Source organism: Centroberyx affinis, unplaced genomic scaffold (assembly GCF_046629955.1).
Source record: "Centroberyx affinis isolate AG114_WGS23_722 - 3 ecotype Tasmania unplaced genomic scaffold, CSIRO-AGI_Caff_v1 ptg001521l_1, whole genome shotgun sequence".
Taxonomy (NCBI): domain Eukaryota; kingdom Metazoa; phylum Chordata; class Actinopteri; order Beryciformes; family Berycidae; genus Centroberyx; species Centroberyx affinis.
Window position 1 is genome coordinate 42,986 of NW_027279983.1, and position 13,458 is coordinate 56,443.

The following is a 13,458-nucleotide window of genomic DNA, read 5'->3' on the forward strand; positions in this document are numbered from 1 at the left end:
CTTTGTCAAACACGTACACATTTGTATGCATGTGCACGCCTAAACACACATGCACATTGCTTGCATGTGGAAGTGCCAGGCTGAATAAACGGTTGAACGGGCAGACATCTGTAACGCAGGGAAGCGGTGTTTAAAAATAAAACATGAGGAGAAAAGAGGAGAGAAGACCAAAGATTGTCTCGGCTGTGTGAAAGACAAAAGAGCCTAAAAACAGTATCTCTCATGTATGAAGGCATCTCCTCTTAGAAAGTACCTCGCACAGTCTCACCGTGGAGACAGCACTGAACAACAACCCAGAATCGGCAAAGAGGCTGACTAAATATAACGCAGGTCCACAGATTAAAGCCACTCCTCCTTTCCCATGGCCCAATTCGGATAGACCGGATCAGAGTTACACCAGATGTGTCATATAGGAAGGCATTTTGCTACAAATTGGATGATTAACAGAGTCAGAGAAGCCAGCATTGAGGCAGTTGGCTGTGGTGCGCAGCTCAGTGGAGAGTGATTGGCTTTGAGGGCCGAGGGAGCAGATGGGACAGGGACACGGAGTTGGACCAAACAGCTGAGTGTGCTTCCTCTGAATATTCATCCTACATTACCCCCCTCTGCCTCTTCAAGTACTCTTCCATTCTCTGTGATTTAACATGTCGCATTAGCACCGGGCTCGGTTTCGCGTGTTTTTGCATCAAAATATCACAGTCACTGTTACATACGGTTCTGTGCTCAGCATGCTTTCTCAAGAGTCATTTCATACAAAAATAGGCTGGCTCTGTTCCAGCAGTATTGCAGCGGCTTGCTCTTCATAGCAACTTATCCCCGCCTTTGGCTCCGCCCCCTCAACATTAATTATGCAGCTCAATGCAGCACTCCGAATCCCTACTGCAGCTCACCCACACTACAATACTCTACCTCTTTCTCCCACTCTCTCCCTCTCGATCTGTGACAAACACACACACGCGCGCGCACACACCACATAGTGTTTCTCTGTCTTTTTCCCTTTGTGACTATATTCTCACAAATCCACACTCAAGCACAGCATATTTTTCCCAGCATAACCATGTGACTAGAGAGCTATTGCATGGACTGATGACATGACTATAACAATTCTCTTACTGTTTCTCTTTCAAGATACTTGCAAGGTAAAATGTTCCCACAAAATGTCCTATTTTTTATTTTTTTGTTTACAAAAGATAAAATGATCGCAATAGCTAAGATATTGCTTGGAATGGTACCCATCAGACAATAATCACTAGAGATGTGAAACAGAGGATAAAGAGAATAATAAATCTATTTCCAAACCATTTCCTGTTTTCAGTATACTCTATATAAGAAGCCATACTCCAGACATCAAAGGCCTTTATCAGATTCATATGTATACATATATATATATCTATACATATACATATATGAAAAAAATATTTACCCAAATCATGATATATATATATATATATATATTATATATGAATGCATTTGCTATGATCATGAGTTGGGTTAATATTTTTTGTTGCAGATTGACACACTACCAGTGGATATTCCTCCCTTATCATTATCAAAGCCTACTGCTGATTTCAATGCAAATCAGAGGCAAACACTAAGATGAAAATGAGGAGCTTAGTCTCGTGTGGTGGGGTAAACACACTTAACAGCTCAAACTCCTGCCTGACAAGGTGTAATTGACTCGACTACTCCTAAAAACACAGCAAGAGACACAACATCAGACCTTGTCACAGGGAGTAGTAGAGTCTACACACCACACAATCTGAATCAGCTACATCAGCAAAGCAGAGGGAAACCAGAGAACATACAACAAGGGAACCTCTCACGCTTCAACCGTTACCCCCCGGGCAGGCAGTGGGACGGAAACGCAGCAACTGTTTATGGAAGCAGAAACGTCCTCCTCCTTCATTTCCTAGAGCCTTCACATGATTAAGACTCATTTCAAATCTGCACACGTGTGTTTGTGTGGTTGCCTGCATGTGCATGTGTGCATGTGTGTGAGAGAGAACCGCTTGCTGGGCCAAAGCAGGATTACTATAATGATTTATATTATTATATAATTAATCTGACTGAATTTAAGTGTGAAGCTATGAATAATGCATGCATATATATCGCCTACCTGTAAACTGAACAATTAGAGTGTTTGTTTTTGTTTTGTTTTTTTTTCTCACTTGGACCCACAACGGGTGACCGTGTTCACAGTTATCCATGTGATCAGTGTCATTATATCTTATAGGCCACAGAGCATCATCCACAATGGGTCAAACCAAAAGCACACAAACACTGGCTTTTTCAGGACATACACTGTTTGCCCCTCTATTGTGGCCATTTCAGTAAGTTCAATAAAGTGTCTGTCTGTGTTTGCAAAGACGCTGCCTCTGGAACAAAAGCAAACAACGGGGCAGATGTTCCTAATGAGGAAAACATGGACAGGGAAGGTGGGACCATTCAGCCGGTATCGGCTGAGGTGAGTGTGCTGTACGCTTACATAATCCAGGAGGAGGGTGAATTGACTACGCGCTCCCTCTCCACATGACAATGCCCTGGTTGTCTCTTTTTGTCAAGAATACCATGTGTTTTCCACCATTCCTTAAAACCGGCGCGTCATCGGGCGCGCAGAACGCCTCGGTGGCGGGTCAAAAGCTCTTTATTGGGTTGCTGTTCATCAGCAGGCAGCCCTCTGTGCCGTGCGGCTCGGCTGCTGCAGGGGTCTTTTCAGTGCATGGAACCGGATGGTGAGCAGAGAACACAGCGGGGGCTGGGCACTGCAATGTACTGCAGTGCTCGCAGCTCGGCTACGCACACCCACTCTCTTCCATCCTCGCTCTCTCCCTCCGACAATCTCTCTCTCTCTCCCTCTCCTGTCCATACTTGCATCATTTATCTTGCCTTCCACTCTTCACTTTTTTCTCATTTCTTTTGTCCTTCCCTGTGATTTCCATGTCTATTTTTCTCCACCCTGTTAAAGCCGACTTATTCCTCACTGCCCACTGAGTCTCTTACACTGTCTCTTGCATTCTTCATTTCAACCCTCTCTCCTCTGTCACTCACATGCACTAAGACATGCACACTTACAAACACACTGACACAATCACGCACATAAATACATACAGTAACCTTTCCCCAGAGAGTGTGTTGAAGTGCCCTCTTCCTGGTTATGAGGAAGGCACACCTGCACTGTCCTTCCTGCACACCAGTGTATTTGTCAAGGTGTCATGCTGTTGCACCCAGGAGGCTATGTTCACCTTAAACATCTGCAATGTCCTCTATTTCTTCTGTGCAACCGATACAACACAGATCCGTTTTCTGTCTGTCCACAGTCATCCAGAAGTAACATTATTTGCATTTGTTTGGCGAGTTATTTACAGTATCTCCCCTTTGTCTGACATAGAGAGTTTTGGGATTGTTTCTAACTGTAATATGCCACAGTGACAGCCGTTGCGGCTCCGCTATGTTGCCTACACCATCATTTACAGGGGCACACTAAACGCCCTGTGTCGCACAGTCTGGGACAGGGGGTGTCATATTCAGAGGATGAGCAATGACAAGCCTCACATCTGCTCTCCTCCTCCAACAGCCCAAACACTGAGAGAGAGTTACATAATGCACCTGCATAGGTGCAGAGGAATAGACGACACCAAGATAAACCTTGAAAAGCAACTTGACAGTGAACTTCTCTCACCAGTATTCTCTCTCCCAGCATTTATTAAAACAAACTATTTCACACGGACACAAGTGTTTATGTTGATTTTGAAAACTCAGACTCAAGTAGCTATTAGAACACTGAATTAGATTCAAGATTATGCAAATCACAAGATAGGCCTATCTATTTAAACTTGCCGTTCTCTCTAATGAGAAGCAGTTAAACCTCCTCTGTGTCTCTCTCTCTCACTCTGTGTTTCCATCTTAAGGAGGATATTGGCTAATTCTGGGGAACAGCGAGGAGCCTCATTTCCGCTTGCCATTAAGAACTGAGGTTTCTGATCATCACTATCTGAATGAGTTTCTCAGTATGCCAGCTGCGTCCTGCTGTGACATTTTCCTCCTCATTCTCAACCATGACACGAAACAATGCTTTGTGACACAGCAGGTGTCGATACTGTATGGTTCTAGTCATAACATATTTTACATGTTCTTTTGACTGATTTTATGGTCTCCTCCTCACTTGTTTTATGATTAATTTGTGGGAAACGTTGCTAGTTACTACTAGCAGACATGACATCTAAATTCTGCACATTTATTAATATCACCCTTGTGATTTCATGTCATCACACAAATAGTTCTCTGCAACAAATTCATGTCAAACCTAAGTGATTTTGCTGCTGCAGTCAATTTTATCCCACGGTTTTATATGTTATTTCATGCACTGTGGTGAAAAGGAAGGTAGAATAAAACCATGGAGCTGACTGTCACACAAGGTGTAGACAGTGATGATAAAGGTAGAGGAGGACAGGACAGGATATTTCAAAATAAAACAGATAGGAGCAGATGATTCAGTGAGTCTCTTTGAAACACAGTTCTCTTTAAGATGTTCTAGAAAAGGCAGGCTGCATGAATAATGAAAACTGTTTTCTCCATGTCTTCAACTGATATAGTGAAAGAATAGATACAAACAGCCACTTGCAATATCAAATGGGGACTCAGAAATGTCAATAGAAAGTCACTTTACTAGATCAGTTAACTAAACATAGTAGGAACAATCGGGTTTGCCCTAAACTGTCCTAATCAACAAGAGACTTGGTGCTGTGTGCTCTGTCCATGGTGTTGAATTTGGTTACATTTCCTTCCCTGCCTTATCCCTATCCCTGAAAATAGCTCATACTCCATTTCTGGATACATTATTTAAAAGCAACGGCTCAGATCAGTGATTTTGTTCAGTTTTTGTACGTATTCTGCTTATATCTAGTATCTGAGGGTGAAACCTCTTACTATTATTTATGAGCAACGTAAAAACACTATTTATCCCTTCTATGGACAAACACTTATTGACCTGCCCACACAAAATATACTAAGTCCATCCGTTATTTCCTCCCGTTCCGCAGCAGGCCAGTGTTTCCAGACATTTGCTCTGAGAGCTTCAACAGAGAAAACAGACAGTGCCCACTGCTGGCCGGTATCAAATCTTCAATCACAAATTATGAAGGTCAGACTTACAAGAAAAAGACAGTGTGATGCATCAACTGTGAATGTGCTTAAAGAAAGCTGATGAAAATTGCATACATAAAAAACACCAGGTGTTAAAAGCATGAATCACCAAAGGCTTCGCTTTCCTTTGCTGCCTGATCTAATCTTAGGATGGTACATACACCATCTCCCCAATGCACAAATACACTAATGAAGGTAAACAGACAATATACTATTTTTTTTTTTTTTCCGTTTCATAGGGTGCGTCCTAGTCAGTAAGCCCAGTTCACCCAAACAGAGGTTACTTTTGCTGCAGGCACAGACTGAGGGAAGTCCCAGAACACCAGATAAACAAAACAAAACTCCTCATTAGGCTCGGCCCCTTTCAGACCCAATTCACTCTGTTATCTAAGCAACCCCAGCTGATACATAGAACACATCATGAGAGTGTGCACAACAGAACTAAAAATGGGCTGCAGTCTCCACACTGAGCTTGTCAGTGTGCACTGTATTTACAGCATGAGGATGGGGTGGGGGGGGGACTTCAATCCTATCCTAGCCAGGGTTAGGAAAGTAACCCAAATAAAAATGACCATCATTTTGGTCTAGCTGGTATGTCAGGTTCTGAACCACTGTAGTAGGTTGTAGTCCCTCTGCCTGGCACTGGCTGGATGCTGAGGCAGCTCCGCTCAGGGATGTAATGGGATACTGCAGCACTAGAGAACCGTGTGCACAGAAACTTGCCTAGAAGCATCAGGGAGTCCCGCACTAACCTTCCCCCTCCCTCCCTCTCCTTTCCTCTCCCTCTCTCCTTTCCCGTCAAGTCTTGATAATGTAAAAAAAAAAAAAAAGTGCAATTAATGAAAATATAAATCCCTATGTAGCTATCATATATGGAATTACATATGGGAAACTGGGGGGGGGGGGGGATAACCCACAGCGAAGACACTGACAAAGGGTGGAAAAAAAGAACTTCAAAAGTGTAAAAAGCCACCGTACCTATAATAGTAGGAGGAGAATGTAGCTGCTTACCTTGAGTGCAGGTTGCTCTCCCCTGGACACCGGGCTCTTCCCCTTCTCCACAGGCTCCGAGACACTTTGAGATAGAGAGAAAAATAATCAATCTCCTCTTACTTTCTCTTATTTCCAGTTTTAGCATGAACAAGTCAGGACTCTTAACACAGCCCTACACACACCTTTACACTGCCTTCCTGCAAACTCTGCCACGTACACACACACAGGCACACATTCAAATGCGCCCCAACACTGGAGTACCCAAATTGATAAAGATCTGCTCAGGGGAGGGATAAAAACTACACACACTCACACACTGCAGTTTTTTTTTTCCCTTCTTCTTCTTGCCCACTCGCTCTGCTGCTTTTTTTCCTGCTGTCTTTGCCTGCACTGCCTTCTCATTGGCTAAGCTGCTCTTCAATAACATAAGCTCTCTGCTTTAATTGGAAGGGGGGCAGTTATGTGGTGCATCAGAACCCCTCCCGCCCAGCTCATCTTTTTTTTTCATTTTTCCCTAAGTGCCTGTGGAGAAGAATGCTGAGCTCTGCAATTTCATACGCAGCGAGCAAAAAAAAGGAATGGAGGACAGAGGGAGGGGGAGCATGTAGGAGAAAAGAGGAAGAGAGAGTGAGAATGGGGGAGAGCCTTAGGAGGCAAATCAGTGGACTGCAGCAGGACAAGCAGAAACTGCACGGGAACAAAGAGGGGGACTGCATGGTGGAACATAGGTGGGGCGAGGGCAGATTTGAACCACAGTGCAGCGACTGTAGGACGGACCGATGCAGCACGGAGAGGTGTGACAGCAGGTCAGATAAAAGGGAGATTTCCCTGCGCTCACTGCAGAGCAGCTAGGTGGCTCTGCTGCAGTGTGGAGTCTAATTGCCAAGCAGGAAGGGGGATGGGAAGAGAGGAGGAGGAGGAGGAGGAGGAAGAGGAGGCGGGGGGTTGGTTGCAGTGATGCCGAAGTACAGTCTTCCAGGCAGCCAGGAATACGGAGGGGAATGGGCAGGCAGCCGCAGTGTACACAGCAGCTAATGCCTTCTCCTCATGAATTATTGAAGGTGCCCCAAAGGGAAGGCATGGGTAGTGGGCGGGCCAGAGGCGGCAGACTACTGAGCTCGCTGTTCAGACCGTCTCCCTGCTTCCTAGGTTTATGATAATTACTAACATCTGAAGTACATGATTGAATTGTAATTTGTTTCCTTGGTTTGTTCAAGTACACTCACTTATTAGAATGCATTGAATGAAATACAATAAAGATTGTGTAAGATGTGGCTCTCTATGATCGACTCCAGTTTCATATTGACTTATGTGTTAAAAGGCTTTCCCATCCTGGAGAAAATGGTGTGCGGGTTTGACTTTGTGGTGTCAGATTCCCCGCCCCTTTGCCTCCCTTACATCTGGTACCTCCATTGTCTCTCAGCTGCATTAAAGTACAATACGCCGGGAGATCAATAATAGATCATACAATACCACAGCCATCTGCAGCAGCTACAATGAGCACAGAAGTTATATGATGCCCATATAGAAATGCAAATATATTGTTTGCACAACCAACATCATAATTGCCTAGTGGATGAATAGCAAACAAAGAGACACCTGATATTTCAAGTAAATTTTCCAGTGTAAGATACATTAAGCCATGTTAAACAGTAAGAACTGTATGTCAGACAGGTGAACAAATCTCAGAAACATTTGAAGAGATACTGTGGTCATTAAACCAGATTAGCATGTTTAAGAAGCAATAATTAGGCAGCAATATTCATCAGTAATGAGTCAATTACCCAACCCCCACTCTGACTAATAATAGAAAACTAGTAATGTCAGGGGTGACCTGCTGCAGGTACAAATAATAGATGGCCAGTAGAATTAGGTTATACCCATCATCTACTTTCACGAGAGTACAAAAGTCCAGGTGACTGATGTGCAAAATGTATTTATTTAAATTTAATCCATAACATAACATTGTTTGTATAACAAAACCATAAAGTCTGGGAACATACAGTAGGAATACAGAGGAAAGATGGACAACAATTTATCCTTGCACAGTGCATATTAATCAACGTAGTGAACATCTCCATCATCTGCGCAGGTGCTCCTTCATCACTGCGGTCTCCTCTTTCTCAGGAAGGCTATAGACTGTGATGAAGATATCAGTGCATCTGAAAATCTCTTCCAGTATCTCAGACACTGTCTCCCACTTTAGTCCATCAAGGCCACAGCCAATGCTGTCAGATTAGAGACAAAAACATACTGCTAAATTACAACACCAATATATCCCAATATATAATTATATAGATATGTTAAATTAAATTCCTTGAGCCAATGAGCAGTGAGGTTCTTTCATGAACCAGGTTTGACAAACTTTAATCATTTTAAACTACACATACCGAGGCATTGATATTCTCCTTACTCCATTCACCACACAGTGTGACTTCATGTCCTCCAAGCTCTGTGCAAGGCTTTCATATGTGGGTCTTTGGCTGGCCTTTTTCTTTGTGATCTGGAGTAAAGTAGGAATGCAACAATAATGACCACAACAATAGCTTCTAAAATAATTTGCTTAATTTGCCTAGGGGTCTTGTCCTGTGTTGATTGTATATCTTTACCAGATAGTACACAAAACGTCTGCCTCTCTTCAGTACAGCACACTGTCCCATCATCTTTTCTGTTTGGATAAAAAAAAAAACATAATATCCACATATCTCAGTCCAAGCTACGAGTATTGTGATTCTTAATAGGCTTCTTCTAAAAACATAACCACTTTGTCTATGCTGAACAAAATGATCCCCCAGGAGTCAACCCAAAAAAAGACATCTTCACTCCTGATGAATGTTTTATGAAGGGCTGACTCACTCTGCTCCTTCAGCTCCTCCACTCCGCTGAACTTCTTCTTGAACATCACTGCGATGCCTGCCCCCATGCGGCAGTCCTCACTGATACAGTGGGCCAAAGCCTCGTCCTGGGGGCAGGAGAACAGGTCTCCGCTGACATACTGCACGCTCCAGCTGTCTTCTGCACACTGGCCATGAGAGGGCAGCATTACGCCGTGTGACACAGCAAGGAAAAGAGTATCCTTTAAATGCGCTGCTTCTGGTAGTGCTAAACAAGAAAGTAGGGCACAAAAGGGTCTTGTTAGTGTTAAATGTACCGCTTTACCTCGGCTGTATCAGAGCTGAGTGGCTTTTCAACTTCAGCTGACATTAACATTAGTGGAACAGAGCACTTGTAAGTCAGTAGATGCGGCAGGAAGAGTCGCGCACACCTTAAAACAGTATGGGTTTATCTGCATTCAGCCGTCGCAGCAATAACATATTAACTACTTTATCATGAAAGAATATAACTTACTAGCTGTTACAACGTACAAACAGCTGACTGTCACTGGAGGTGGCGAATTAAGTTTAGTTTCGCCTGGCACGCTAGTCATCAGCCGGATACGACAGGACACGCCCACCAAAACGTCTTTTTCGTCTTCTCCATATTTTTCTTCTTCTTCTCTTGGTTACTTGCGGACCGCAGCCAACATAAGTGCATGCCGCCACCTACTGTACCGGAGGGTGTAGGATCGTGATAATACCTACTTCTATTTATTGACCTATATTCTATCCCCATCTGAAAATCTCTTCCAGTATCTCAGACACTGTCTCCCACTTCAGTCCATCAAGGCCACAGCCAATGCTGTCAGATTAGAGACAAAAATATACTGTTGAATTACAACACCAATATATCCCAATATATAATTATATAGATATGTTAAAGTCAAAAAGGCCCCGACTTCATTCCCATACCTTGTCGCCCATTCCTAGACTCCAGTTCAAATTCCATTCCCATCCAATCTCTCTGATCTAGTCATAGAATGTTTCTCTATGTGTCATATTTCCTAAATTTCAATGCTTTACATCTTCTGGAGCATTACATTTGTTAAAAATATGATGTAATTTGTATCAAGATTATTTTGGAAGTAGTGTTTTTGCATTCCATAATTATATAATTACATATGCCTACTTCCTAGAATAGATCAGATTCCCATTAAATGAAATAGGCACTATTAAATTAAATTGGACACGCTGTCATGACAAGTCACTGACAAACTCATGGATCACATGACCCGTCCTAATGGATGTGAAGGCCCCCCCCCCCCCACATACACACCCACACACACAGACACCCATCCCCCACACGGAGACATTGAAATAAACTCGAAAGAGCACAAATGTTCCATAAATCTTATTTTTAATAAAGGCTAGATACAATCTTACCAAATGGGGTCCATGGTCCAAGCATCCAAGTAAATCCAATCCATTTAGGCGTATCCAATTCTTTGGTGTTTACTTATGGGAGCATTTTAATAGATTTATTTTGATGCTCATTGCTCAGAAACACAAAACAAGAAAGAAATATGCCTTATGCAGCATCTACAAAATATAGAACAGACCTATAAGGCCATAGGCAGTCGTAGTGCAGCCAGTGTAAGAACGGCCAAACTAAATGTTACTGTAGCTCCATCGTCTATTTGCAAATGCAATACATTAATGTGGGACTTGAAACAAAATGAATGAATAGATAGCCTCATTGCAAGCATAAAATAATAGAAAAAAGCAAACTTTCCTGTTGTCACACATCTTAATCTGATACAACAGCAATACAATGCCAAAAATGATGACTGCAGAGATACAAAATGAAGACGACATCAGTCACACACAGGATGTGTGTACGTGACAGAACGACAGTCCATGCTCCAGCCTTAGAAGTCACCGCTGCGTCTTCGATCGCCCATCCAGTCCCCAGGATTGACATCCATCTGCAACATCTTCATCACCCACTTGTCCCTCCGTGCCCCATCAATGAATTCATCCAGCGAGAGCTCGCCTAGGAGGGGAGGGAGAGCCAGAGTCATTCTCTGATTTAGATCTGTTTCTCCCAGAGGTTCAGTATACATTTATTGTTATGTAACAGCCGCCATTTACATGCCTTTTCGCCACAATTCTGATATAAGACCATAATACAGTTAATACCCACCTACTCATCCAACTACTTCCACACAAGCAGGCACATATACACAAGCATGAACGTACACACACCCCACACAGCCATAACAGCATCCCTACACAGGCCTTCTAAATCACCCAAGCAGCATTTTAAGCTGTCACATTACTGATACAAACACTCACCATCTCCATTTTCGTCCACCAGCTCAAATATCCGGTCAACCACTTGGTCTGGAGTCAGCAGATTGCATTCTTCATCCAGCTCTCCATGGCAGGCTTTCTTCAGCCGATAAATAGACTGAGTGACAGGAAAGGACATTTCATTTTATGTCATTATCGTCCATTGATTTATCCTGGAAATGTTTTTTAAGAAAGATTTAAAAAGTTATACAGATCAATAATTCTATTATTGTAAAATAGTAAATATTACCTCCACAATTTCAAGAAGCTCTGTTTTGTCAATGCATCCACTTCCGTCTTTGTCATACATTTTGAATGTCCATTTGAGTTTATGTTCCAATTTTCCCCTCAAGACCAAGTTCAAGGCTGCCACGTACTCCAGAAAATCAATTGTGTTGTCCTGTGTGCATGTAGAAAAGAAATATGAAGCGTCATTTTGAGAGTCATTTTGAAAAAGTTAATAAACACAGTTTCTACATTTGGTAAATTTATCAAAATGTCTTGTGTTGTAATGTAGATACAAACAAAATAGAACAATGAATAGTATATCCCCACATTATGGACAGTAAGCCCACTTATCACAAAATACTTCTAACTACTTTCCTATTATTGTAGCAAGTTTAGCACAGTGTCAATACTAAAATTAGGCAAATTGCTATGACTAAGGCATAGTTATACTTCCATACATACAGAAGTTTGTACTTACTCCATTCTTGTCGAAGGCTCGAAACATGTTTTCAATGTAATCTGCAGCCTCCTTGTTATCGGTGACACCAAAAAAGCTCTTGAACTCGTGCATGAAGAGAGTTCCACTTGGGCATTCCACCACAAATTTTTTGTACCATTCCTGCAGCTCTGCGACATCGATTTCCTTGTCTGGGTCACTATCCTCGCTCAGACGCTGACCCATTCTGGAAATATTCCCGCCAAAACTGTTTGGTTGCGATTGAAATCTCTCACATTACACGAAGCTGTAACTCCCTGTTTCTCTTGGTCTTTTTTTTTTTTTTTTTGGTAAGCTGCCCTCTATACTGGGCAATCCATTCATGCGTTACTTCTCTGTTACCTATTACTGGAACTAAATTGGTACAAATCAATCTCCAATCCCCAAAATGATAACAAAGCCAATACAAGGTGAATTGATATTCAGCTCTCTAGTGTGGAAGTTCCCTACTGAAAGTGAGGATAAGACAAAGACTGTTATGGATCACATGATTTGGGGATTAGAAATAGACTTGTCTAAATCAATTAGTTCAGAGAGATCATCCTCTTCCCATGCCTCCTACCCATCGTAAACAAAGTTCAAATTCTGCAAAGCACATCTGTGTTAGTTTGTAGAAACACACGCTTCAATAAAAGCAGCTGTATGTTATGATGGTCCTTTAATTTGTTAACACTGTAATTACAGTGTTATATGAATATATATTTTCAAGCATTAAAGCATTATTGCCTACATATGAGGGTAAAGCATGTCAAACTAAAGGGAACGTATACTATAGTGAAGTCAAATGTGAAATGTGCACCAGCGCTTTATGCATTGTAATTGAAAAATAGAACACAAACTTGAGCTTTTTAAGTGCAATCTGTCTGGTGAAACGGACAGGAATGGATAAAAAGATCAACCACACATGAGGTTCAGGCCATGCACACTATTACTTATGCTAACATCAAGCTTTACTAACTCAAATTGCAGGTAATATACCACACCTGCTCCACTAACCTAGTGAAATATAAACACATTCATGTCAACAACAGGGTCAGTTAAGCAATCCTCCCCAGCATGGGAAGCTCCTGATCAACCTGATGAATCATACAGGCCAAGCATGTAGTAATCCTTCAGGTGCCATGTTATTTATAGAACCTTTACTGCTAGCCTTTGTAAACATTATGTTCCTGCTCCAGTCGTGTTGAAGCATATTGCAGATGTGTCGGTTTAAAAATCACTAATGGAGTACATTAAATGACTTCTTATTCTGGCATCGGGCAATAGAGTTGATTAAGGCAGTTTGGAGGTGTTTTGCTGCTGTGTTACTGCACACTTTTTGAATAAAAAAAAAAAATTTAATAAAAAATTGAGTGCCTTGTTAGACACTGGCAGTCAGTGTTTACAGGTGAAAGCCTGGCCTGGCCCCCGCTTACTGGTCCAGGATATCTG

The 13,458-nt window shown here is 42.2% G+C and overlaps 3 protein-coding genes across 5 annotated transcripts in view; all 3 read right to left on the bottom strand.

Moving 5' to 3' along the window:
- The window catches only part of LOC139650610 (synaptotagmin-2-like), a 65,197-nt gene that overhangs the window by 42,220 nt on the left and 9,519 nt on the right, over window positions 1-13,458 (bottom strand). Inside the window, exon 2 of the mRNA XM_071527327.1 lies at window positions 6,154-6,217. The gene's annotated coding sequence lies outside the window, so the exon portion shown is untranslated. The remainder of the gene's footprint in view (window positions 1-6,153; window positions 6,218-13,458) is intronic.
- oard1 (O-acyl-ADP-ribose deacylase 1) lies at window positions 8,066-9,600 on the bottom strand. Of its 3 annotated transcripts, none has more exons than XM_071527354.1 (5): window positions 9,484-9,600; window positions 8,992-9,237; window positions 8,745-8,803; window positions 8,526-8,638; window positions 8,066-8,363 (listed from the first exon to the last, which is right to left on the bottom strand). In XM_071527354.1, the coding sequence occupies exons 1-5, from the start codon at window positions 9,560-9,562 to the stop codon at window positions 8,216-8,218; spliced, it is 645 nt and encodes a 214-aa protein (XP_071383455.1). In that variant the 5' UTR covers window positions 9,563-9,600; the 3' UTR covers window positions 8,066-8,215. The 3 variants fall into 3 exon arrangements, with proteins under 3 accessions (XP_071383455.1, XP_071383457.1, XP_071383456.1); XM_071527356.1 differs by having other exon boundaries at window positions 9,401-9,523; XM_071527355.1 differs by lacking the exon at window positions 9,484-9,600 and adding an exon at window positions 9,295-9,339 and having other exon boundaries at window positions 8,992-9,157.
- guca1b (guanylate cyclase activator 1B) lies at window positions 10,359-12,405 on the bottom strand. Its single transcript, XM_071527339.1, has 4 exons — window positions 12,010-12,405; window positions 11,554-11,703; window positions 11,307-11,421; window positions 10,359-11,004 (listed from the first exon to the last, which is right to left on the bottom strand). Exons 1-4 carry the CDS (start codon window positions 12,211-12,213, stop codon window positions 10,880-10,882), a joined length of 594 nt encoding a protein of 197 aa, XP_071383440.1. The 5' UTR covers window positions 12,214-12,405; the 3' UTR covers window positions 10,359-10,879.